This window comes from Poecilia formosa, unplaced genomic scaffold, assembly GCF_000485575.1.
Source record: "Poecilia formosa unplaced genomic scaffold, Poecilia_formosa-5.1.2 Scaffold312, whole genome shotgun sequence".
NCBI classification, from domain to species: Eukaryota; Metazoa; Chordata; class Actinopteri; order Cyprinodontiformes; family Poeciliidae; genus Poecilia; species Poecilia formosa.
This window is the reverse complement of record NW_006800251.1, coordinates 584,670-610,588: the sequence shown is the minus strand read 5'-3', so window position 1 is coordinate 610,588 and position 25,919 is coordinate 584,670. Positions and strand designations below refer to the sequence as shown.

At 38.6% G+C, this 25,919-nt stretch overlaps 1 protein-coding gene across 2 annotated transcripts; it reads left to right on the top strand.

The window, feature by feature from the left end:
- Window positions 1–673: 673 nt before the first annotated feature.
- Window positions 674–6,512, top strand: zfp64 (zinc finger protein 64 homolog (mouse)). 2 transcript variants are annotated; one of them, XM_007572989.2, is made up of 6 exons: window positions 676–940; window positions 1,053–1,220; window positions 1,302–1,448; window positions 2,216–2,278; window positions 2,373–2,624; window positions 2,711–6,512. In XM_007572989.2, the coding sequence occupies exons 1-6, from the start codon at window positions 919–921 to the stop codon at window positions 4,042–4,044; spliced, it is 1,986 nt and encodes a 661-aa protein (XP_007573051.1). In that variant the 5' UTR covers window positions 676–918; the 3' UTR covers window positions 4,045–6,512. The 2 variants fall into 2 exon arrangements, with proteins under 2 accessions (XP_016516626.1, XP_007573051.1); XM_016661140.1 differs by lacking the exon at window positions 1,053–1,220 and having other exon boundaries at window positions 674–940.
- The last annotated feature ends 19,407 nt before the right edge of the window (window positions 6,513–25,919 follow it).

Sequence of the window (25,919 nt, the reverse complement as noted above, 5' to 3'; positions counted from 1 at the left end):
GGCAGCTGAAATTATTTTTGCCCCATATCTTTTTTTGATATATTATGCATTAGGATTGTGTGTGAATAATGCATCTTTATATCTGATTTTCCTTTGTCTTTGTCAGATATTCATCTCGGTGTTCATCTCACCTAGAAAACAGAATGGACTGGTGATGCAACAATGAAGAGGTTTACAAGAAGGACAGAAAGACAGAGCAGATCTTACTTCTAGAGGAGGCTTAGGTCTTTCAGTGTTTGCAGCAAGATGCTGCAGATTTTCTGTAATTTTGCTATAGAGAATATGATATCTTCTTCCATCATTAGTTTGGACAGCAGGTTTAGAGCCAGGGACTTACAAAGACTTCTCTGCTACCTCTGGAGATAATTGTGCGAAAACGGATTTTTCATGAAATGAAAAACATTACGAATAACCAAAAGCATCCTCTTCATGATTTTGCTATGCAACAGCAGTGTCTTCAGTCAGAGGGTTCTTTAGAATCATAGTAATACAGATTGCTACAGGAGATTCTTCCTGGCCACAGCTATCAGCATTTACAGCAACTCTTTGAACAAACTTATATAATGTGAATTATACATATAATGATATATCAACATGGTCTACATCTGTTGAAAGAAAGAAAGAAAGAAAGAAGTTCCTTTTTCCCACAGCATTCAATGCAACATGGTTTGTAACTTAGCATGCCGCAAACTGTAGCGATAGTGTCGTAAAACCTCAAAGTGTCGGTGTATTTGAAAGAGTGAACTCTTATTTTTTCTCGGTGTTAACTAATCTTCATGGAGCTCGCAGTTGAAAATATGCGGTTTTATTTATGGCCGTATTTTCATTTGAGTCGCTTTTGTTTTACGCCAAAATGAAGCGTTCGTTCGAACACAGCAGCCGAAAAATAAGTTGAGCTTTACCAAAACAACCTCGAAAATGGCAACATGCAACAGCGAAGGTAAGACAAAGCAGCTCCTAATCAGCACAGAATTGTTGTTGGGTGTCAGTATAACAAATCTAAATATATAAATTTTGTGGTGAAGTCATTATTTCCTATTTTCGTTATCTAGTAAATGCAGGATCCTGTGCTGCGGTGGAGGTGAACCCAGACATCCACATCTGCGGCTTCTGCAAACAGCAGTACAATAATTATGAGGTTTTTCTCGCCCATAAGCAAAACGGATGCTCCCTTCCCTCCTCTCACACCGCGGTCAGCTCTGTATCAGCCTCTCTTACAGGTTCCAGTTTTATATTTCAATGGGAACTCGCTTAAAAGCAGCCTTTTCATGCACGTCTGACATGGTCTCCTCCATCCTTAGGTTCCAGCACAGAGTTTGTTCTTGAGGATTCTTACCAGGTCTGTGTGGTGAGAGGCATCAAGAAGTCATTGACCAAAGCACAGAAAACTCCATCCAAGAAACTAAAACCTGCCCTGACTTCCAAAAGACACTCCTGCTGTTTCTCAGGTTGGTTCTGTAAAGTTACTGATCCTCACACCATAAATACCGATCTGAACCAAACAGGTGTTTTTAATGCAATGCAGAGAAGAAAATGCATCAGCAATGACCTTTTAAAAAATAAATAGTTACTGTTTATCAATGTAGGAAAGGTTTAAAGTTATATTCAAATTATGAAGGAAGTTAAATTCAGTTAATTTATGTAGTTTCTTTGGATAAGCATCTCTTGAACCTGGCTCAGGAGACGCTGCCATGACTGCACTGATATGGAAGTACTTTCTATGTAAATGAATAAATAAATATGTAGTTACGTAAGTAACTAAATTAGATCTTTGTAATATCTTCTATAGTGGTTTCATCTAAGAGAGAAATGCATCTAAGCAGATAGAAAGAGCACATTCACAGTTAAGTGCTTTAAAAGCTCAGGGAATAGCTTTCTTTGAGAGACAAGGTAAATGCTAAACTCATAAAGTTTGCTATTCTACAGTGATAAAGGTCCCTTCACCACATGAGTTGGTATGCACTGCCAGAAAGAACATTATTGCCACTTTTTTGGGTGTGTGGAACCCCCTCTGAACTGTTTTAATAAATTGATCTGAAAGAAACAAATATTTGCAACTTTTACGAAATTAAAGCAAAGTTGGGAAAAAAGATGTGAGCCAAAATTTGTTCACACATTGTTAGGTCAGAGAGAACACCTGTTTTATTGTTTGCACAATGTAGTTCTAAAAGCTTCTTAATAATTTGAGAGTTTGGCTTTTCTTCCACATTTACAGGTTGCACTTTTAAGACACAATATGGCCAAAAAGACATGGAGCGACATCTCAAGACTCACACCGGTAGGATAGTCCCTTTTAATACTGTACTGTTTTTGAGATGAGCTGCAGAAAAGCCCAAAGAGTCAGCCCACTTTGTTCTTCCCTCATTGAGCAGGCGAGAAGCCGTTTGAATGTGAGCTCTGCCACAAGCGCTTCAGCCGGCGTGACAAACTAAACATGCACAGCCGCTCCCACACGGGCGAGAGGCCTCACAAGTGCAAGCACTGCTCCTACGCAGCGGCAGACAGCAGCAGTTTGAAGAAGCACCTTCGGATCCACTACGACGAGCGGCCGTTCAAATGCCAGATCTGCCCTTACGCCAGCCGCAACTCTAGCCAACTCACTGTGCACCTCCGCTCTCACACCGGTAGCTTCCTTCAAAAGCTAATTTGACGTTTTCCTGGCTGACCTGGTGACACAAGCCTCTCATTTATTCTCTCTTTCTCTTTCAAGGTGACGCACCTTTCCAGTGCCAGCAGTGCGACGCAAAGTTCAAAATCAACTCCGACCTGAAAAGGCACCTCCGCATTCACTCTGGGGAAAAGCCCTACAAATGTGACTTCTGTGAGTACCGCTGTGCTATGAAAGGAAACCTGAAGTCTCACACTCGCATCAAGCACGGCACTGAGAACTTATTTCAGTGTGAACACTGCGACTACAAGTCCGCCAGCAGGTCGGCTCTGCGGCAACACGCGAGGCAACACCTGCCTGCTCGGCCCTTTCAGTGCTCCAAATGCACTTACTCATGCTCCAGCAAGGGGGCGCTCAAAGTCCATGAGCGGATCCACTCAGAGGAGCGCCCCTTCAGATGTGACTTGTGCAGTTTTGCCTCCAAGCGACTCAGCTGTCTGGTCACCCACAGAGAGCAGTGTCACTCGGATAAAGCAGAGAGAGGAAGAGTCAGGAATGCCGGCAGAGGTGGACGAAACTCTCCTAAACCCGTCAGCTCTCGGTATCGGGCCAAACTGGATGCAGCCCGGGCCTTCCACTGTGACTTGTGCGATGCATCGTTTGTGAGGGAGGACTCGCTGCGCAGCCACAAGAAGCAGCATAGAGACGCCCAGAACACGGTGCAGGTCCAGCTTTCCAGCTCAGCAGACACGGTCAACCTTGTTCCCATCACAATGCCGCAAAGCAATGCTCAGATTGAAGTTCCCTTCCCATCTAGTTCAATGGTTTCATACAATAACGCACAGATTAAAATCATCGTCCCACAGCCTTTGGGTCAGCAAAGCACCTTAATCCCTGCTGGTGGGGATGGATCGAGCAAAACCAAACTGGTCTTACTGGAGCCAGACAACCAAGACGTCGTCGTCAATCAATCTATGATCCAACAAGTCAACCTGCTGGCAGCTGTGCAACCTCTCGGGTCGCCTTGTAGTACCGTCAGGGCCGAACCCCAGACTGTCCTGCTGACAAAGCTGAGCTCAGACACTGACACCCCTCAGGACTCCAGCAGCACACAGACTCTGATCACCTACAGCTCTGATCTGGAGGGCCTCAGCACCTTCATTCCTGATGGGGGCACAGAACTAAGAGTCGTGACAAAAAAGAGCTCACCACTGGTGACAGTAGCAACTCCACCGGACATGGTTGGCTCCAAGCCTGCTGAGCCTTGTCAAGAAACTGGACTGGTGGTTCCAAACATTGGCATTGGTAGCCAGAACGTGGTCATCCAGGGCGTCCCACTGATAATGTGCACTCAGCCACAGCAGGGCGCGGAGGAGCAGCTCTCTCCACACACACTCTACGCAGATTCACACACACCTGGAAGCATGCCACAATGAGTGAAATGAAATGTACTTTGCATTTCCAAAGAGAAGTTCACATAAACTCATCATAGGAAGCAAGTTCTATATCATTCTGGAGCTTTTTATTATTTATTTGAACCTTTCATACAACATGCGCTGCAACACTTTTTAAAAACAAGCATCAGGAGCACAAATTTAAATGTTAATGCATTATGAATTATTCACATGATACACCTCCAGTAAGATTGGGTTAAATGTTGCTAAGCAAGTTTCCCCTTAACCAAATGCTTTTAGTTGACACCAACAAGCCTTTTGATTGAATATTTGACCACTCTTTCAGTTTGTTTAACTTTGTTTTGCTGTTAACCATTGTCAATAAAGTTTTAATAGGTTCAATGGGTGAGCCAATTGGAATTGGTCACCGATTATATCTACTTAAACATAGCCAGTCCTAGTCTTTATGGTTGCTCTCAAAACTGTGCATGTTGCTGTTATGTGGCAGGTTTTTTGGGATATGAAAGTGTAGAATAGCCAGATCCTCCAAAGATGTTCCCAATCCAATCCCTCCAGGGTGACCTGGGTCTCCTTCCATTGGAAATTCCTAACCAGATGCCCAAGCCACCTCAATGGCTCGTCTCTATTCTCTGAGTCCCTCCTGGATGAAGGAGTTTCTCTTCAGACCCTTGTATTCACTTTCTCATTCTTTTAGTCATTACCTAAAGCCTGTGACCACAGATGAGGGCAGGAACGTAGATGGTCTAGTAAATCGAGAGCTTCACTTTTCGGTTTAGCTCTCTTCACCCCAACAGACCCGTACATGTTCACGTCACTCCAGATACCACACTAATTTTCCTGTCGATCTCCCACTCCAATGTTCCCTCTTTTGTGAACAAGAACCCAAGTTAAACGGCACTACTTTGGGTAGGACCTCGACCCCAACCTGGTGAAGCACTCTATCCTTTTCCAGATCGGGACCACAGTCAAAGTGCTGATCCGCATCCTGGCTGCTTCACATTCTGCCTGATGCCTCCAAAACACATTCCTTCAACATCTTGGCATTGCCTAGAAATGCTGTCCAGAAAGGTTGCAAAGAGAAACTTTGGAGTCCAACTCTCATTGGAAAAGTGTCCAACTTACTGCCGGTAATGCAGACCAAGATCTGACACTGGTCATATTGTTTCTCCATATTCCCAAAGTACCACCCACAGGAAACCCTGAGGGACACAGTTGAACACTTTCTCCCACAAAATTTAATTCCTTTCAAAACTTTTTCCACAACAAATTGGTATTTACTCCTTAAAATTTAAACCTAAAACTACTAACTCTGTTTGAAGACAAATCTAAAATCTTAATTGGAAAATGGAGGGGAAAAATGGTTCAAATAAAATTATTACAACAACTTGACCATGATGAGTGTAAGTAAACTTGTCACAGGAATTGCATAATTAAGTGAAACTATAAGCACTTTTAGTTGTCTGGAAGAATTAAGGAAAACTGCAACATATCAATACTGTTGACTTAAGCTGCTGTTGATTTGCCTGAGACGTCTGACACATCCAAGCTGAAAACATGGATGTAGCTGCAGTGCAAAAACAACAAATGTTACCAAGTATTTTCAGTCTAGTTTCTGGTGCTAATATTGTAGTTTTGTCCTATTTCAAGTGCTCTAACTTACAAGTAACTTTTCCGCAAGGCATAGGACCTTTTAGGTCAATAACTCTTGAATATTGATTAAAACTATTAGTTCCACTGGCAGATTTTTTCACTTATCACAAGACATTTTTTCCATATTATAAGTGAGAAATATCTTACAATGGAACAAGTAGTTTTGAACAATTTATTGACCTAAAACAAGCTCCGGTATGTTTTGGAAAAGTTACATGTGACTTAGATTTGTCTTATTTCAAGCGTTCTAATATATTTGCACTAGAAACTAAAAATACTGGTTATGATTTTGTGTTTTTGGAGTGTGTAACTAGCAAGTAAAGTGCTACAGTTGCTCTAGGCAGATAAATTACAGTTGAAAGTTGCGTTTAGAGGGAAAATGAATGACATACACTGACAGAAGTGATGACAAACTGCAGCAATTGTTTGCACAGTGTTTTCCTGCTCACTGATGAATGCCAATTTCAATAAATTTGTATTCATTTGAATTTATTTTTGCTTTTATTTGTTTGAGATTTGTTTTAGCTGAGTAATGTCCTGTAAAGTGCTGAGGAGCAACGACTGGAACCTGAAATCAAATATGTCGGGCTCATGCATGTTTTATTTTGTCCATAAGGGGGCAGCAGAGTGTCAAAAGTAAAGATTGATATAATGTGTTGTTTACTTACATACTCTGCATGTGCATTTTTGTTGAAAGAATTCTTCCCAGTCCTCTGTCTGAATCAACAGATGTCAATTGTAAATAACATTAGTTCAACCATCAAGGTCTTTGATTCTAAAAGCCAAGCTGCTCCAGCAATAGATTTTTCAATAAAGTGTGTGTTTTGCTTGTTGCCATCTATTATTCTGGCCATTTTTACACACAGATGTCAGCCCTCTGTATTCGTAAGCAGAAGATGCTTCACCTGAATAGGAGGCTCCTGTGAATTGATTTCTTCGTTCCTCGTCTCTCGCATTCTGGCACTAATGGATCCACTGAAGCACGCTGCTGCATTTACAGGCTCAGCATGAGCACAAACTCAAGCAAAGTTACTTCCTGATGAAGATGTCTGTCAACACCGAGGCTTCACATCAGAGTTAGTTTGTCTTGGACAAAGGGAAACATGATTGTGCCCCTTTAGTAGTTCCTGATTTAATTGGGAGTCCTTTCATCTTTTCTGTGGAATGATTATGGAGGGTTTTTGAGTTTTCCTTGAAGTGTATGTTGGTTAAAGCCTGTGGAGGTTAGAGACAATTGCTCTGTAGCATTCATATTATTGCTGCTTCATTTTGCAACCGTACTGCGTTGCATGTAAAGTTTCAAACGATGATACTGATGAAACTACAAAAAGTGAAAATAGTTCATTAAAACTGTATGTTAGGATTAAATTAGGTGATGCATTACTTATGCTTTTGTCTCGTGATGCAAATCAGTTAGTATGTAGGGCAATATCAGAAGAAAGGTGAAAATTGCGAAATAAATTTAAAAAAATTGGCTATTTTCCCCTCAGTCAGCTCTCATCAGTGGTCAAAAGGTCATGAATGGAAAAATCTAAACCTGGAATTAAAACTCCCAGGTTTCATGGAACTTGTTCTCAGTTCCATGAAGAACTGAGAACAAGATGAATTTACACAACACTTTTTCATTTTGGGTAATGACTCTTACTAGCATTGTCCGTTTTGACTTGGTAATATTTGCCCACTCCTCTGCAAGATCACTCTGAATCTGCCAGGTTGCGAGGCCATCTAGTGTGCACAGAAACCAGTGTTGTACTTTGTGTTGTAGTGAAAGATGGAGTTTTCCCACAATTGGGACTCTTCAAATGTAGCGTTGCCAATTTTATCGAGGCTTGCAGGTTTGTTTTTGTAAGAACAATCTTCCGTTTTCCATGAATACAGCAGATTGTTGTGAAACTTCTGCTGCTCCCTCAATATATCTCTGTGTTAAACCACTTGATGATGACTGTGTTCAATGTATAATATATTTAATGCCTTGAAAGTAGATTTGTTCCTTCCTTCTGACTGAAATCTATTTTTAAAAATCCTTCAGTTTTTTGGAATTCAGTGATGAATACTTAAAATCTAATCCTATGTGAGCATTCTTCTTGGATATAGTTTTTTTTCTTTGCTTGTGGAAAAGCCACTGTGTCATCTGCGTACATTTGAAAACTAATATTTGTTCAAACATGGGTGACACCCACTACTACGCAGTCACTGTAAGTTATTTCTAGAGGTAAAAATTTGACTCATCCATCTTGGAAGCTTCATTGATTTTCTAACCTGACCTGAAAACCAACCTTGATATCTAGATGTTTTTCATTTTGGATAAACCTTAACAGCGTTAGTGGAACTTATACAACATACTGACTCCTCTTACCATTGATTTAAATATATTTCTGAAATTTTGCACAGGTTGCAGGTAATATTAGTGATGTAAAAAGCTCTGAAATTATTCACTAAATGACAGATTTTTTTGGCATCACAAACTCTGACAAATGTGTGGATTTATGTTGTGACCAACCTCCGAAACAATACAGATGAAACATAAAATAAGTGGAATAATCTTGTGCAGCACTTGGCTGCAAAAGATGAAACAAGTAGTTACAAATGGTCAATAATAATTTTTTTGATTTGATTTCTTTTTTCAAGGGTTTCGCATCATTTTGAGGAATAAAAGCGTCTGCCACTCCTCATAACGAGGAGTGTTTGGTAGAAAACGCATGAAGGGCTCTCTCCGGCGAATCTCTTTGATCTATTATCTAACATGCTTCCAGGCCATAATCCTGAGAGCTCGTCCCACCAACACACACACACCCCCCAATCCACTCGTTTCCCTCTTCCACATGTGACATCAGGGCTGAAGTCGGTGCTCTTTCTGTGGGGGTTGGACCCCTGTAGAGTCTTTAAACCCCACTGTATGGCTGCAGTAGGAGCATGGCTGGATAATGATGGCAGTGTTCTGTCATATTGATTGTTTTTATACAGCAAAAGCCTTTGCTATATCAGATCATCCTAAATTATGCCTCAGTTAAAGGGCCTGTCTTGCAGAAGGCAGCAGGAGTTTAAAAACAAACCTCTTTATACTGTATGGCACTTCTTCAGTTCCTTCCTTCCTGTGTTTGAGATGTCAGCCTTTGAATGGGGCCATAAACGTCCCTCCACCCCGCCACCAAAAAAAAAACAAGCAATTTCCACTCACAGCTGCTTAAAGAAATCGTAAGTTGTGGAGCGCTCCTTTTAAGCAGGTCCAGAGAGGAGTTTGTTCAGGAGAGAAACACCCACTCCAATAGAAAAGCCTTGATTTGTATCAAAACAGGCCGATGGAATTAGAAAGTTGTCTCCTTTTATCATAGGCGTCTAATCGGCGGCTTACTGCATTTTTCTACTCCTCTGCACTTCTCCACGTGCAATCTGTCACTTACTTCAACAATACTTTACTGACCTTTGCTTTGTTTGCACACAATTTGCTATCCCATCAGCAAATGGCATTGAATGCCTTAATGAAATTACCTGATTGGCAGCGTATTGATATGGATTTCTGGGTGGGTTTTTTTCAATGCAGGCATCTTTTCGGCGTGACACTATTGACGTCTTAAGTGAGTTTAGATTTGTCAGGGCACTGCAGGCTTTTATCTTGTCTCTGGTCAATTCTTTTTGCCTGTGTGATAGAAATTCAAGATGATAGGGCTATTTGATCAGCAGTTTGCAGCCAGCTGACAAAAAGAAAACCTATGTAATTTGCCTTTCTGAATGCAACGTGATTATTTGCTGAGACATTATTAGTCTGCATGTGGAATCCATTGAATCACAGTGGGGCAAACTCTAGCTTGAAGATAGCACTGCTTTTGTGGATGGTTTTATCTTTAACTTGCATGTTTTTGTTCTTTGATCATTGAAATAGGTATTTAAGATGTGAAGAAGTTCAAGAGACTGGGAAACTCTGACACCTGGAGACCTTTCTGTGAATAGTTTGAGCTACATATGTGAACATTTTACTGAAGGTGTGCGACACTGAATATTTTGTTTTTGTATCGATCTGATACCAAGTAAATACGGGGCCCATATCGCTGATAAAGGCAAAAGGCAAAGGTATTTTATTTATATAGCACATTTTCAGCAACAAGGCAATACAAAGTGCTTATACCAATACCAATACTTCTTATTTAAGTTTGATACATCATCAAACTTTTGACCTTTTGTTGTTCTTGTGGTTTTTACTTTGAATTATTTTTGTTCAAACCTGGAACAGCATTCTACAAAATACTTTAATAACATATTAACATGATTTATGTGCAATTTTACAAAATAAACAAAGTGCAAAATATTATAATTTAAGAGAAAATAAAAACAGGTAGAGTTACAAAGTACAATACAAAAATAGAATAATATTAGATGGAATCTGAAACTAAATGATCAATCTCAGCATGCTAATATTATTTACTATTGATATTATTGATATTTAGGATTGATCTGCCCACCTCTACATTTTACCTTCAGTGGACATGGATTTTAAAGTTTTCATTGTTTTTAATTTTTAGAAATGATACAAACTAAAAAGGCCTCTTGTGAAATTGTTACATGTCTGCTTTAATGTCTATAATTAGATGTCAGGAAGTAGTTCACTGTTGTTTTCTTAAATATTAAAAGTTCATCTTCCAGGCAGCAGAAAACTAAGTCTGATTTCTGTGCTGGATGGAGGAATGCCTGAAGCCACAGGCTGGTATAATAACGGCCTTTATTCCCTTTATGACAATGTGGGTTTCACCGTTTAGCAGCGACTGTGATCCTCTGAATGCAAATAAGCAGCTATCAGCTTTTGTGATTCGGTAACAAAGACTTTTTGGCCATTGTTTTCCTTGTCTTGTTTCTGTGCCACCAACTCTAAACAAATGCGTGTTTGCATGGTTTTGGCCGTGCACACGGTGCCGTGTATTGAAGGGAGAACAATTGCTCAATTGTTTTCACTTTTTCCATATTTAGTAGGATGCAAGTTATGTTGGGAACTCCTGCTAAGTGTGAGTCTTAGGCCATCACCTTTGGCTCTGTAGTGATGAGTTTTTGTTTTTTTCTTCTTCTTTTCATGCTCAGTTTTGTGACGGCTTCCGATCATTCCCACATGTCAGCGTATTGCTTTGTCTGTCCTCCGAACGCACTCTCACAGTTTGCAGAGCAGGCCTGTCATTTTTTTGCATGGTTTGGCCTTTTTCTTATTGACCCAGCCACTAGAAAGAGAGCTGGCATAATTTAAAACCAAAACATAATTCAGATGAATAAGATTAAATGTGAAACCTAAAAATGTAAAAGTTTTCAGGAAACCTGAAATAGGCAATTTTGTTGCCTTTTTATTATTTATGATGGTGTTCTAGATCACCAAAATGGACTTAAGGTCACAAAGTGATGGTCACATATTTTCCATTGATCCTGTAGTACTGAGGCAGGAAAGCAGCCCAGGCCATCATACTACCACCACCATGCTTGACTGTAAGTATGATTTTTGTTTTTTAACCGCAGAAAGGACTAGGAAAAAAAAAAGTTCAACCTTGTAGCTTAAAGAGTACTTTGGAGATGAAAATATGCTTTCATATTCCTTTGATTTTTGTAAGGTTTTATGAAAATGTAATATTAGATATAGTATAAAATGATTCTGCATAAAAATGGCACAGAGTATGGAAAAATATTCTAGAGATTATAATGGACACCCCATAATTTTGAAAAGACATTTCACTAGTTTTCTTCTCGATACATTTGGTACTCAGCCGAGGTTTTTCTAGTTGTGTTGGTTTGTGACCATGTGAGGGAAGTGTTTATGCAAATATGGACAAGACCAAATAGAGTTCAATGTCTAAGTTTGACTAAAAAAATAGAAGAAAAGTCAACATTGTTTGAAATACTGATGTATTTGTGGGTCTTACAAGGTTATATAGTAAATGTAATGTGACGGACACCTTTGAAAAGAAACATTCGTGAATCTTTTCTCAAAGATTTTCTCAAACGTCCCTAAAACTTCTGAAGAAAGACTGGGGTCATCAGGATGTTTTGATGGTGAATATTGATGGTCCATTTTGTTCTATTAATTAATGGTTTGACCTTTGGTCTCTTTCTTATTGTTAAAAAAAAAGCCTAAAGTGTTTTAGACTTACCTGATTCCTTTGCAACCCTCTGGATAAACTGCTGATAAACATTTGGATTCATTCTCTTGGTCGGTCCTGAGAAGGTTCACCACTGCTCCATGTTTTCTTCGTTTACAGACAACATCTCTTATTGTGGTTCTGGATTCCCAAAACCTGAGATTACTTTGTGATTTCTTTAGCGGCGACGTCTGCAGCCAAAAGTTTTCTGAGGGGTTTTAAGTCACGGCTGCAGGCATACCAGTTCATCCTTTTCCAACTCTAGAGGAAGTCTCTGATAAACGGCACTCTGTCTGTAAACGTAGAGGCATTAAAGTGGGAGCAGAATCCCATCATGACATCTATTTGCACTGAACTTTCCCTCCCAGTAGCAACAACTTTTGTTTCTCCTGGGATGGAGCCGCCGCTCGCATCATCACACTGCTTCCACCAGAAGATCTTTGGCATTGGCAGAGAGGATTTGGAAAGTAGTAATGGGTGCAACCCGCACACTCAGCTCTGCTTGTGACATGCAAGCAGCCGTTACAACTGGGAAAAACATTTAAAGGGAAATAAACAAATTTTTTATGATTTTTAGATTTATTCCCTACGTTTAATGCTAAACTTAGATAATCAAGACTCTAGGTTCACTCTTGTGCACAAATGTTCTATAGAATTACAGTTGAAAAACCAACAATATTTATTTTTCAAGTCCTGATATTTTAAGGAATCCAATTTTCCATAAATTCTAACACGTTTCCAAGGGCCTTTGGAAATGTTTTATCTGACCAAATATTACAAATATGTGTGACACCTGTGACAAATATTGAAATTGATTCTAAAATTGATCAAGAAATTAATCTTTTTACTTCATACTATAAATCAATCAATGCTAAACTTAACTTTTGTGTCTAAATGAAAGTGGTTTCACAAGCGCTCTGAGCTGTGCACAATTTTGCAGATTCCACAGGTTTCGACAGATGGCTACAAGCAAGCAAACTGTTTTCTTTGTTCGCACATGCCTTATCCTAAAAAAACAAACACGATGGAAATCTGATCTTTACACATACAAGCCATTGTTCTGCGGGTGTGTATGGGGGAGCGCGTGCACACACATGCATGCATGCATGCATTCTTAAGTCTGTGTTTACCTTGCTTCTTCCAAAGTGCTTTAATGCATAGAGATACTGCTGCCACATTAATTCTTGTTGAGGAGATAAAGAGGATTTGGAGCTGTCTGAAAGCACTTTGAGGAATGTGGGGTTTGTAATGATTGATGTTTCTTTTTTCTTTGGTTGCTTAAAATTTTCTTCCTCTTTTTGCTTCCTTTTGTGGACTTTGGAACTTTTTCTTCTAGCTTTCCAAGAGTTTCCTCCAGGAGTTTTTTTTTTTTCTTTTGCCCATATAGGATTTTTATTTTTGTTGATGATTCACTTCAACAAGGCTATCAGTCTTTGCTTTGTCACAGGAAAGGCTGTTGTTTTCATTTTGATATGAAGTCCTGTTTTCTCGAGAATGGAGCAGAATGAGGTTCAGAGACAAAAGATAAGATTAAATCTTTATAATGACGTTGAGCATAATTAATAAAACTGGTTTATTTTAACACTGGATAACTAAAAGAAAAGAAAAAAAAACGGGGCCTTCACCCCTCTTGAGTTTTCTTTAAAGTAGGCTCCCTTCCTGCCACCATAATGTCCACTCAGCCTCATGATCCAAGTCATAGCCTGTCCATATTTGCTGTTTGTTTGACCCCATAAGGGCATGAACCCTGGCTGATCCTTCATCTGAGGACAAAGCTTATGTTTGCAGTGACATCATAAATGCCTGCGCAGAGACAACAATGGCTGATGAATTTCAGCGGGAGTCGGGCACACTGGACAGAGTCGTATCCCGAAACTTCCAGTGTCATGGAAAGTTTTACAGACGGGCGACCCACACCTTGGCCAAACAATTCCGAGTGCTCCCAAAATGAGAGATCAAATTGCCATGGTTGTTTTAGAGGCAGTGGCAGGGAGGAGGAAGAGGCAGAGGGGCGGGGGGCGCAGGGATCATCCGGTTATAACACTAAAATGTTTCTATGAAGCTTTGTGACTGTTGGAGACAGTCAGAGATGGGCCACTGCTGCTTGGGGGGAAGAAAGACGCTTTGTTTTTACAGGCTGCCTGGAATGCGTCAAGGACTGCGGACATCTGCTTTATTAGCATATGTGAATGCACCCCCAGCTATGAATCTGCTGGTGGTCTGATATTGGTGTCATACTGTCACTGATATCTGCAAGGGCAGCAAGTTGAATGACCAGTTTGCAGATTTTTTTTTTTTTTTTTTTTTTTGCACCATCCAGTTAATGTATTACCTCTTTTTTGTTAACTTTGTGACCTCAGCACAGGAAGCGCGCTTGGGGGAAATGCATGTCTTTGAATGCAACATGTTTTGTTTTTTCAGTTGCACTCACCAGAGATGATAAGTGGCTGTTTTTAGCTGCGCTCTCCTGGAGCTTATTGGTGTGAAAATACCTCAGAAGCATTCTCACACTCTTTCTCGGGTCATTTCAGATGCATCCCACCCATGCACTCATACTGGCTCGTGGATTACCATTTCCTTTGTTAGGATAATTACATTATTGTGGCTCCTCTTACAAAAAAACATCAAGTAGGGGGGATGTAAGCCTATGGGTGAATGTACAGTTACTTATGAATGAGATCTATTTAAAAAAATAAAAATCATAAATTGAGAAGAATTTTTATAAGTTTTTTAAATGTTAACATGCTATAAATATGACTACTTGATTTATTTTAATAAACTGTTTTGTGTGAGTTTGTTGTCGAGAAAGTCCAAATTTTTGCAATCAAATAGCTTTATTTTGCTTATCTGAAAAGTTTTTGTGGACCGCCAAGGAGAAGTCAAGCAGATTTCCTTCACAAGTGGAGCATTACGACTTTCACTCTAATGCTCCACTTGATATATAAATGCATAAAATATACATATATTATGTAATATATATAAATTCCCCTGATATAGCTGGGCTTATTTCAAATGCATTGGACAGAGATGGAAAAGAGAAGGGAAAAATAGAAAAAGAGACAAGAAGAGAGGTGAGGTAAGAAGGTAAAAGGGCAAGAGGAAGATAAAAATAGAGAATAAGTCCTTCATGAAACCAGACTGGGCCCTACCGCTGACTCAAATTATGAAGGTTAACAGTTTAAATGTATTTCAAAATCTGTTTTGGTGTCAACCTGCAACACAACAAGCGAAACAAAACAAATTAGTCTACAAATGATGCACCGTTTCTCACAAGCCGGCAGATAAAGATCACTTGGTAAAGTCCCCGGTAGACAGATATCCTCTATTAAATGCACCAGGCTCATGTAACCTAACACCTTTAAGGGAATGCACTCAATCAGGCCTATTGTTTCTGCTCACATACAGTCCCCTCTGAGATAAGTATGGCCTGGACATGATGATAAGAACAATGCCTTGAAAGCGTGGATGAAACCTTCAGTGCCAAGACCTCCATTTGTGGGATTCCCACCCAGATTTACAGCACCTTGAAAAGCATTCCTGCCTTATTTTGTGGTGTTGCAACAACAAATTAGTCTTATTAGGATTTTATGTGACAGAATACTTTAATATCTTTAAATAGAAGAGAAATGATACATTGGTTATTCACTTTCTACAAATAAGAACCCAAAAAGCGATGCATATGTTGATATTCAGCCGCCTTTTGCAACAAATCGAATTAATCTCAGAATTAATGAAGCCGTTATGGAGAAGTTCAAATATTATACAAGGTTATGAAACATTTTACAAACCTACAAAGTATGGGACCTGTTTTAACTTTAGAGACTTATTCAGTTTGACTGACCATAATTAAAATATTTTGCAAAATTTGACTAAAGTTTTAGTCTTTTGATGTTTAAAGCAGGAGATAAACCCCCAAAAAGCATGCAGCTGTTTATGCAGCAAAAAATAGTTTTAGTCAGAGAGGTTGAACTTGTTTGTGAAAAAAAAAATCAAAATCATATCTAATGATCTCATGAAATCCCAATAAAATGCACTGAACTTTTCCAAGTCACCTTATCTGAAAGCTCAGTTCAGATGAGCACCTGCAAAAGACGTAATGATTTACTTCATAAATAAAAGTTTTCTGAATATTTTTCTCTATCATCCCAGGTTATGATTTAGATGATTTGTCTGGATTTGATGAGATGGACCGGTGCCTGTGGTGTTTTTATTAACAGCAGTCTAATGAGGACAGCTCCTGAATGGGCCACATAAATATTATGCCTCAGAGGATGTGAGTCAGGACAGGCAGAGTCCAGCTCACTGGGCCATTAGCCGAGTTGAAAGGAAGAAGAGGAAGCTGGCTGAAGATTTGTCACCATCAGATCTCTGTGTTTCAGAAAGAGGGGCTGGGCTCTGCACCGCAAAGGAATGCGGGTTGTTGAAATGCCCCCCTCCTTCCACATATAAGAAGAGTCACGAGACTGTGTGTTTAAAAGATCAGGTTAAAATACATTTGATCACTGTTTCTGTCCTGCTTTATTCTCAGTGTGATCATGTGATCCCCGTTTTCTTTCTTCCTCTTCCTTTGTAATATTCCACTGAAACTGTAGTGCAGATCATCCCTTTCAACTGAAAACTGACATCATGTCTGACAAAACTCGTTTGCAGAAACCTATGCATTATGTACGTCTTGCACAACAGGTTCTGCCAGCAATGTGCCGAGCAACAGGTAAATCAGAAACTGACCCTTTTCTCTGTCTCCGGCTCACACATGCTCTGATGGAGCTGTTGTTTTATTGGTGACATCACTGGTGATGGGAGGCCCATAAATCCATCTGCGCCGGCAGAACAGCGCTAATCCTTGACAACTGCGCCCCTGTGACACCATATCCGTTGCACTGCTGGTTGTTTGATACAATGGACTCCCCTGCTTTGTCCTTGAAATTGTTTTAATTAGCCTCACAGACGGGGTCTGGGGACGGCAAACATCAGACCCACTCAATAGGATTGACAGACTCACATGGGCATGATAGCACAGGCATGGAGATGACAGATAAGTTCGAAGAATAAAACTGGTTAAAGTAACAGATATGTGATAAATTCAGGCGTTTACGTCACAGTGTGTTGGAGTTAGACAACCATCAGTTTCAGAAAGTCTGTTTTGGGAATTAATTACTCTACTTTCAGAGTTGTTGGGAAGTTTTCTAAAAATGCTCCATCAGCTCGAATGTCCCTTTAACAGAATTCGAAACTTCTGACAGACATAATCAAATTTATTACATATATTATTATATATGTAAATATATTGATTTTATTGCACTGCTGAAATAGAGTTTTTCATATGTTTCCTGATTCTGCTGTGATACTATTTCCTAAGTTGCTATGTTGCCGTGGATGCCTGGGTCTAAAGTTGAGGAAATAAAGGAGATTTTGTGTAGCATCAAATTATGTAATTTTTACCTGTATAATCTCACAGATCTGTGACATCATTGATCAAAGTTAGGAGAAATCACAGTTGGCAGTGAATTGTTGAAAAACTCACTCCTATTGGAAAACATGATATCCAGTTAGAGATAAATGTGTTTTTCTCTCTGGCAAATAAGTGTAAAAAGGCTTAAGATAAATACAACATTTATTTCAATAGTATCATCTTGATTATCTCTTCAAAATAAATGTAAAAAATACCTTATTTTTTAAAACTGGAGTCACTAAGTTTCCATAACAGTAAATAAACACTGTCTGCCACATATACCACCCTGTTTGTGGAGCTACCAAAAAATAAAGATTTGATATGTGGAAGACCATATCATATCTGTGATGGAGTGGGCCTGTTTTCATGGTAACCTGACAAGAATATATGGCAAATGGCCTATTCTAAATATCTGGACATTTGAAATAAAAGTAATTTGGCAGAAACAAAATGAACCATGTTACTTGATCACATGATTATCCTCTAGTCATGTGAACATGAAAAACGGAGGCAGTGAAAACTAATAACGTGCTGATAATTGTGCCATCACTAAATTTACTTAAAACAATTATTTCTTTATGTGTTTGCTGTAATAAGATATATTTAGATTAAAGGCTGGATTCATTTTATATGTTCATTGTGAGGTTAGTACATGGGAATTAATTTGCGTACAAAGGCAGCTGATGCACAACAATGACAAATGTTTACCATTCTCAGTACCTACTACAAAAGAACATGGTGGTTCTTGTAAAAATGATAAAACCATATTTTATTGTGCAAACACATATATAATAAACTGCTTTGTGTCACTTAGTTCTCTGCTGAATGTGAGCTATTTATGAATAGTGTAACTTGTTTTTCTCTTCCTCTCGTTAAGCATGTTTCAAAAGTTTTGGCATCAATTTTTAGTTATGTTTAAATATAAATATTGACAGGAAAGATAACCTGAAAACCATTCACATTGATTATTTTTCGATAAATCTATTACAAATACAAGGTTTTGGTTTATCTTACAACTTAAACCAACATCTTTAGAAATTAATTTATTACATAAATAAAGCAATGGTATTAAATCTAAATTTTGCCAAGAATAATATCACATAAAAGGTTGGTGGTTTACTTTGGCTGTTAGTGGAAATGAATAGTTTTGACATATAAGCTGCCAAAAAGGTTACAAAACACGAAGCCCCCGAGACAAATTTTCCTCAAATGTCACTTTCAGAGAATTTTCGCAAAACCCTAAAACCTGTTTGGCCTGCTGTCTAAACAAATTGAATGTAGGTGTGTTTGAGTGTGTGTTAACAAGCATATGTAACTGCTGTCCCACAGCAAAAGTGTCAAATCCCTGACTTGATCCGAGATACAGGGGAATCATGTGATCTCTAAAATACAGATAGAATCCAGCTCTGTTGTCTGACTCGCTTTGGACAGTCAGAATATTTGTGGCTCAATTTGTTTAATGAGGAGAGTAAATGACTATCGGGGGGCAGAACTGAATTTACAGAGTGGGGGTAAAGTGGGGGAAACTTGCATTGGCTATTTATGTAAATACTCACACCCCCTTCCAAATTCTGCTCTCCCAAGTCAAACACCCATCCCCCCAAGCTCTGCTCCTCTCCTCTCTTCGTCCCATGGGAGGAGGGGTAGAGGAGAGAGAGGTAGAGATCCCAACCATCTGAATCCCTTTTTAACTAAGTGGTCAGGGAAGAGTAAGAGCAATTATTCCAACATGATTCATTCCTTTTCAGCGTCACTGGAATGCCTCTAATGCTACGGGGCATTAGAGGCATCTTCACTTTGATTACAAAAAAAACAAACAAACAGGTGTTTCCTAATGTAGCGTAACCTCTATTGCTGTATGTAATAATATATCTTAAAAAAATAATCAAAATTAGTCTAATCCAAGAACACGTTCATGTTGGAGTTAAATCATCTAGAAAATAAACTGATTTGAACATGTTTATTATGCAACATAGTGCAGTCAGTCATTAACAGCTGAAAGTACACTTTTTTTTACTTAAGTCAAAGTGTGACTATAAAAGCAAACAAAAGGAAAGGAAGCATATACAGTATCTTAGACTTTTAATGCTTTGTTTCAACAGATTTAATGTGATTTTATGTCACACACCAACCCAAAGTAGAACATTATTGTGTTTGTGTGGATGTACTGTGCAAAGCAAAATGTGCATTTTCTTTTGCGTACCAATGTGCTTCTCTGCACAAAATGTTATGTATGCTATGATTATTTAACTATCTGTGGTAGTTTTATTGGTATTGAATTTGTTTGAACTATTGTTCTGTCTTTGTTGTTCTCCAGCCTTGACAAATTTCTCCCAATATGTGACAAATTATCTTATGTCATATTATTGTTAATCTGATGGTTTTCACATTTATTTTACTAATAACAATCTGAATTATACTCTGTCCCCCTTTTCTCTAATACTTTTAAATAAAACCCCGTGATGCCAGATCACTTCGTTATGAAATGTAGCCTACCTGTGTGTAACTTCATCTCACCCCGAAGGCCTCAGAGGTAGTTTTTTGAAAACATCAGTCAACACAGCATCATGAACACCAGGGTGGAGACGGTTAAAGCCGGATTAGTTTATAGCACCACATCCCACGCTTTGGACATCTCACAGAGCATTGTGTAATCCACAACTGAAAATAGAAATAGCACAGGGAAGCATGATGAGCAAAGATCAGAGAAGTAGCCAGAAGACTCGATGGAACTTTGGAGGAGCTGCAAAGTTCCACAAAACATGGCGGTGGCAGCATCATGCTTTAGGAAGGCTTTTCTTCCGGAAAGCAGATGATTAGAAGATTAAAACTGCTGCAGGCTTTACAAGATGTGAGACATGAGGACATATTTACATGTCAGAATGGCCTAGTCAAAGACTTACTGTCCATTCAATCTGAGACTGAGCTTTTATCAAGGGGTATGAATGTTTTTCAAGCCACTGCATTTCTCTGAAAATAAAGAGTTGATGAAGTTCCTAAGTCAGGCTAATGCTACATAATGTATTTTCTGGAAATTAGAGCACAGATCCAAAACCCAAATAGGGCTTTATGAACTCCTCGTGTTTCTTGAGCTAAATTCATCGTTTCTCCCATTTTCAGTCCACAAATAAACAGAAGAAAAAGAGCCAATCAAAGTTCAAAAAGACACTTAATCCTGTTTTCTCAGTCTGAGAACAAGAATATCTATCACTTACTTTTTAGGGCAGTTTCCTGCCACTATAAACAGACTCTTAATGATGAAAAATACAGCTGCAGACATTTGAACAGAATAGCCTACAATTAAGTAAGATTAATAACAGCGTGCTGTGATGAAGCCCCTATTGGTGGTGGCTCCCTCAGGCAAAAGTTCTGTGAGAAAAACACTGTTTGTTTTTTTCACCTTTCATAGTTAGGCTGATTGTAAGAAATGCAGGAGCCTTAGTATTCTCATCTGAATGTAATTTGAGGAGTCCAAACCCCCCATTTGTTACCTTTTATCTTCAAATCTCTGTAAATAAAACCAAAAAGAAGCCGGCTGCTCATATCTGTTGTTTTCTTTACACAGCCAGCATGTAGGTGATGCGCGACTGGTTATGAGGGAACAACTCACTCCTGTACGTTTCCTTTGACTATTCCAAACCCCGTCTGAAGATTGTGCAGGGATGCTCCTGGGAGCGATGCAAGCCTTGTTTCTGTTAAAAGTGGCATTAAATGGAGCTTATCCCCCCTCCCCTACTACTAATTCTTTCACCATTTCCTCTGAAACTGGACACTGCCACCACATATCATCCAGCAACACCTTTTTTTGGAAGTGACTGGAGCATGCAGCGAGAGCTTTGACACGTCTTTTAAACGGGGACACAATGAGCATAAGACAAATCTCCAGCCGAGTATCTGTGTGGTGGATAAGGTTTTCCCACACTCGTAGGAGCTGTCATGGTCATTTGTTTAACTTTTTAAGATGGGATTGAGAGTGCTCGGGTGGTGAAACCAAACACATTCTCAAATCTGTGTAAAGATAGATGCATGTTCTCTTTCACCTCCACCAATTCTGGAAAACAAATAAATCTCTAGTGTTTTTTTTCCTTTTATAGGGCGCCTTTTATTATCAGTTTACAATAATAACTCTCAAGTCTGCTTTTAGTTGTCATAATAACTTTTTTGGCTGCGGTAAAAGCCCCAAAATATCTCATGCTTCATCTTATCGACTTCGATATTATGTTACAAAAAGATCAGTTCCTGCTTTCGTGCCTGCAGTGTGTTCATGTCTTAGCTAGTAAAGACTTTAACCCTTAATAATTTTTCAATTTCTTTTCCTATCTCTTGAAAGAGAGTCATGCTTTTGGGATGTTATTTGTCTGTTGTTGAGTGTAGGTCAGGATTCCAGACAGGTCTGTCCAGATCCCAAACTCAGACCTCTGCTATGCTTCAGTGTTTGCAGAGTGTAGTTTTTCAGCATTACTTTAAATATAGGATGGAAGATAATAAATTAAGTTGAAAGAGTTAAGGCTGCTATTACTGATGGGCCTTGTCACAGACTAAATGTTTTATTTATTATTATTTATTATTTTTTTTTTACTTTTTTCTTTCTTTCTCTCTTTCTTTCTTTCTTTCTTTCTTTCTTTCTGTCTCCCTTTCTTTCTTTCTTTCTTTCCTTCTTCTTTCTGTATTTTTCATTTTTTTCTCCATCAGTGTCAACTGGGAACAAGTTTCCATATTTATTTTAAACATGAAATTAATCACATTTATATTTCAAAATAAAATTTAACTAAAATAGACAGTTAACAACATTAAATATCTTTCTACGTTATATGCAGTGAGAAAGAAAATAGTAATACTTATAAAAAAATTTAGGCAAGATGAGCACAGTATACAGTTACTACTGTCAATGTTAGGCTATATATAGCCTATGTGAACTGGCTTGTTTTTGGGCCTGTGAATTTAAGTGAGCTAGCTTGTGAATGGTAAGCTTTCAGAGTGCTACTAAAAAGTAAGTAAATGCTTTACTTATCTTTACTTATGTTTAACTATCCTTAAAAATTTAAGAAAGAGGTCTCAAAGACTCCTCCCTGTTAGCAACTGTTAAGCTAACAGCTAATGTTCAGTGTTTGCTCTTCTCTAAAGCATCTTTGCTCAGTGTAGTTAGCTTAGCGTCCTGAGACAGCTTTAGCCTCCTGTTTACTGTACCTAAACGAATGTGGTAAATATTCTCTTTCTCCCAATGTATGCATTATTTTTTTTCACTTAGCTATCTCTCTTAGCAGTATATAGTTATCAGCTATTTCTTTTCAGCCCCAGATATTTTTAAGATAGCTTACTGGCATAAACAGTAAGCTATGTATCTCAGCTGGTGAGCAGTTACTGTTTGTCTGTTATTTTATTAATTTAAATGACTCCAACAAATATTCTTCACTAATCTCCTGAACCAGATTTTGTCATGTCAAAGCCAGTCCCAGATTTAGAAAGTTATATCATCTCAAACTGTGTGGATCTGTATCGTGTTAGCGGGCAGATTCTCTGCGCTGTCACGCAGACGGCTGTCAGCTGAATGCTTCTGTGAGATAAGTCCAGGCCGAGCCTTTCATCCTCTGGACATTTGGACGGAGACACAGACAGGTCAGGGTTAATGACAGACTGTCATTGCACCTTTAATGTACTATGTGTTGAGTAAAGAGTGTTTACTTAGCCACATATGGAAAATGGTTTTAAACTGACGGGGAAAGCTGCTGCAGACCTAGCCAAAGAAGGATGACAACATTGTTTGACAATCAAAAGATAATCTCATATATCTTCCAACGTACGCCGCTTTCAAGGTGCTGATATTATGTATACTCAGCGTTTCCTCTTTCCTGTGCAGCGTGTCGTTTGGAGGAAGTTTGACTGTAAGGGAATACTTGTTAAACCAGAAGAATGTGCTTTAATTTGTCAAAGAGATCTGAGCTGACAACTTTAGTAAAGTCCACTATAACAACCTTTCAGGGCCCCTGACCTAGGGAGGGAGTGACCCCTGACCTTATTTGGGCCTCTTTTATGAGGACTTTTTTTTGGGCTCCAGCCAGATGGCTGAACTATCAAAGGGTTTTTTTATGAGAAAAATCTGCAGGCAAGAACAGAGCAGTATATTTATCTCATTGTGGCCGGACCCAGCCTCTCCAACTTCCGACTATGGGTGGATGGAGAAAGAATGGATGTACATAAGGGAGTCCATTAAAAATAAATAAACCAAAAACCACTAATTTGTGTTAAATTCTAATATTATTTCTCATAAATAATGTCAGATTTGACATTGAAGCGTAAAACTTACAATGTGATCTGACTGGATTTTTTCCAGAGTGCTTTGGCTCAGCTGTCTGACCAAAATAAAAAATCTTGTCTCTACATTATCAGCAGTTTTCTATTGACTCGGTCCTCCATCCTCCAGCAGCATCAGCAAACAAGAAAAAAGAACAATATTGATTTTATGTCTTGGCAACTCAAAAGCAGCTGTGCGTAACTCGACAGCCAAATGAAATGGATGACCTACCGCTGCTCTTCTGTCTTAAGAACAGCTGGCTCTTTTACGGTAATGTACAACCGTTGAGTGAATAGACGTCAAAGCGCCAAACTGTACCTCGTCTGACGGTTGATTGAGAACACGGATTGGACACAAATCAGTGGAAATGTTCGTGTTTGGGAAAGGGAAGAGTTGTGTGTCCCAGGGTCGCTATAACTTGTGGGCTCACATCAGTCAGGTGACATATTTATGAGTGATGGGTGTTGTTGAATTGTTTCTGCAGAAACATTTAAGGCCTCTCTACAGACCATTACAAGACAAAAATAAGCAATAAAAGTACATATTAGAATGTCTGATGCAGACCTGCGTGTGATTCTGCATGAATTAACAAATAAAAATCACATAACTCTTAAGAGCTGAACTTGTGAGCTTGTGTTTTATCCCAGTCAGCAGTTTTTGTCCCGTACTAACACGAAGAGTCACACAGCTGTTGGAAGCATTACCTGTTTTGTTGTTCTCCTCAGCTCAGCTGCTCCCTGTGAGCCCACTCATCATGCGACTTCCGCATAAACAGGCGCAAAATAATTTCCAGGCGGACGTTCTGCATGAGTGGAAAGGAGATGCACTAAAGTTTAAAGTGACAGTGGCACCAGATATATTATATGCAAGCATGTACAATGGTATATCCATCGAGAACTGTCCCCAAAGCCAAAAAAAGAGACAGTGATCAATTGTTTCTGAGGATTTGTAGCTTTTGAAGGAACATCTAATCCTTTGTAACTTGGGTAACACAAGCTGTCACTGGTGGGGTTGTTTTTAAGGTGGCCGTTCCTTCTCCTGATTGTATTCAGAGGTTGAGGAAGATCTAAAGTAACTGGAAGCAGTTAAAATAACATGTATTTGGGTTTAATAGAAAAGATTAAATGGAGAGAAGTAGCAGATTTATCTTTAGTAATTTGGGAAGATTGGCGATTATTTGAGGAGACTAAAATATGAATGGTTAAATTTTGGAGATGATAAGGACTGTTTTCCCCTTCGACTTAAAGATGCTATCCAGTGCCCTGTTTTGTTTTGTTTTTTTCTATCACAAATTTATGTGTATTTTTAAGAGGAATCAAGAGAATATAAAGTACTGACTTTATACTAAAATGTTTTTTTATGTGTACTTGTGAAAGAAAGCTAATTCTGCTTTGCTGGTCCTTTGGGTTAATGACATCACAAGAGGCACATGAATAGGAATAGGAAAACAGTTGTTGGTGGTAAATACTATGGGGTATGAGGCACATTTTACAGATTACAACATAGATTCTGCAGGAATTCTGAGAGTTTGATCTCTGATCCGGAGCGGACTGTAAGTCAGTCCGAACCCAGTCCGCACCTTATCTCCATGGGATTGTCACCCAGTGATAGCCATGTTGGAGAAAACCCTCACAACGCAGTCCACTTCTATAGCACAAGTTATTACAATATTCCATGCAAAGCACTTCACTTATGAAGCAAAAGCACAAGTTTTTACTTAAGGTTTTTCAACATAAAACCACAAAAAATGATATCATAAACCGAATTATCAACAACTTTAATCAAAACAGAGAAAAAAAAACAGCTAATATTAGCCTAGCTCAATGTTTCCATGTAAAGATCCTCAGCAGGGTAAGATGTTTACTGAATCCCTTTAAATCTTTATTTTCTACTTTACATAGTCTTTAGAAATAAATAATTTCATGCAACAAGAAATAATTTTTTACAAAATGTAATAAAAATAAAGAAAAAAACAAATAGAAACACCCTTAATTAATTGCTGGTCGGTAAATTTGATTAATCTCATAAAAGCTTTTTACTCAATAACATGTTTCTTTATTTCTTACGAAATATTTAGAGATAACTGACTGGTACATTGCAAGACCTTTACAAAAACATTAAAATAATATCAACATATTTGGGTTATTTTTCTGCTAAAATGCTGAATTCTTACATGTTAATCAAATCATATTATATTATGTTTTTTTTTGTTAAAAATTGAAATGAAATTCCGACCATTGCTAATATTCTTTCCAAATATTTTTTGAAAGAATAATTAACAGTATTTGGGAAAATTAAACTAATTTCATAAGGCCTTAAACTCAGATTGAGGAACTCATCCTTCACCTGCTTCTATCTGTGGGTGTCTGCAGCGTTTTTCTCAGCTTGTTTGATA

Coding starts and splice junctions, on each gene's coding strand:
- zfp64 (XM_007572989.2), top strand. CDS start 919: ATGGCAACATGCAACAGCGAAG. Junction 1,449..2,215: donor ACACTCCTGCTGTTTCTCAG/GTTGGTTCTGTA, acceptor CCACATTTACAG/GTTGCACTTTTAAGACACAA. Junction 2,279..2,372: donor ACATCTCAAGACTCACACCG/GTAGGATAGTCC, acceptor CTCATTGAGCAG/GCGAGAAGCCGTTTGAATGT.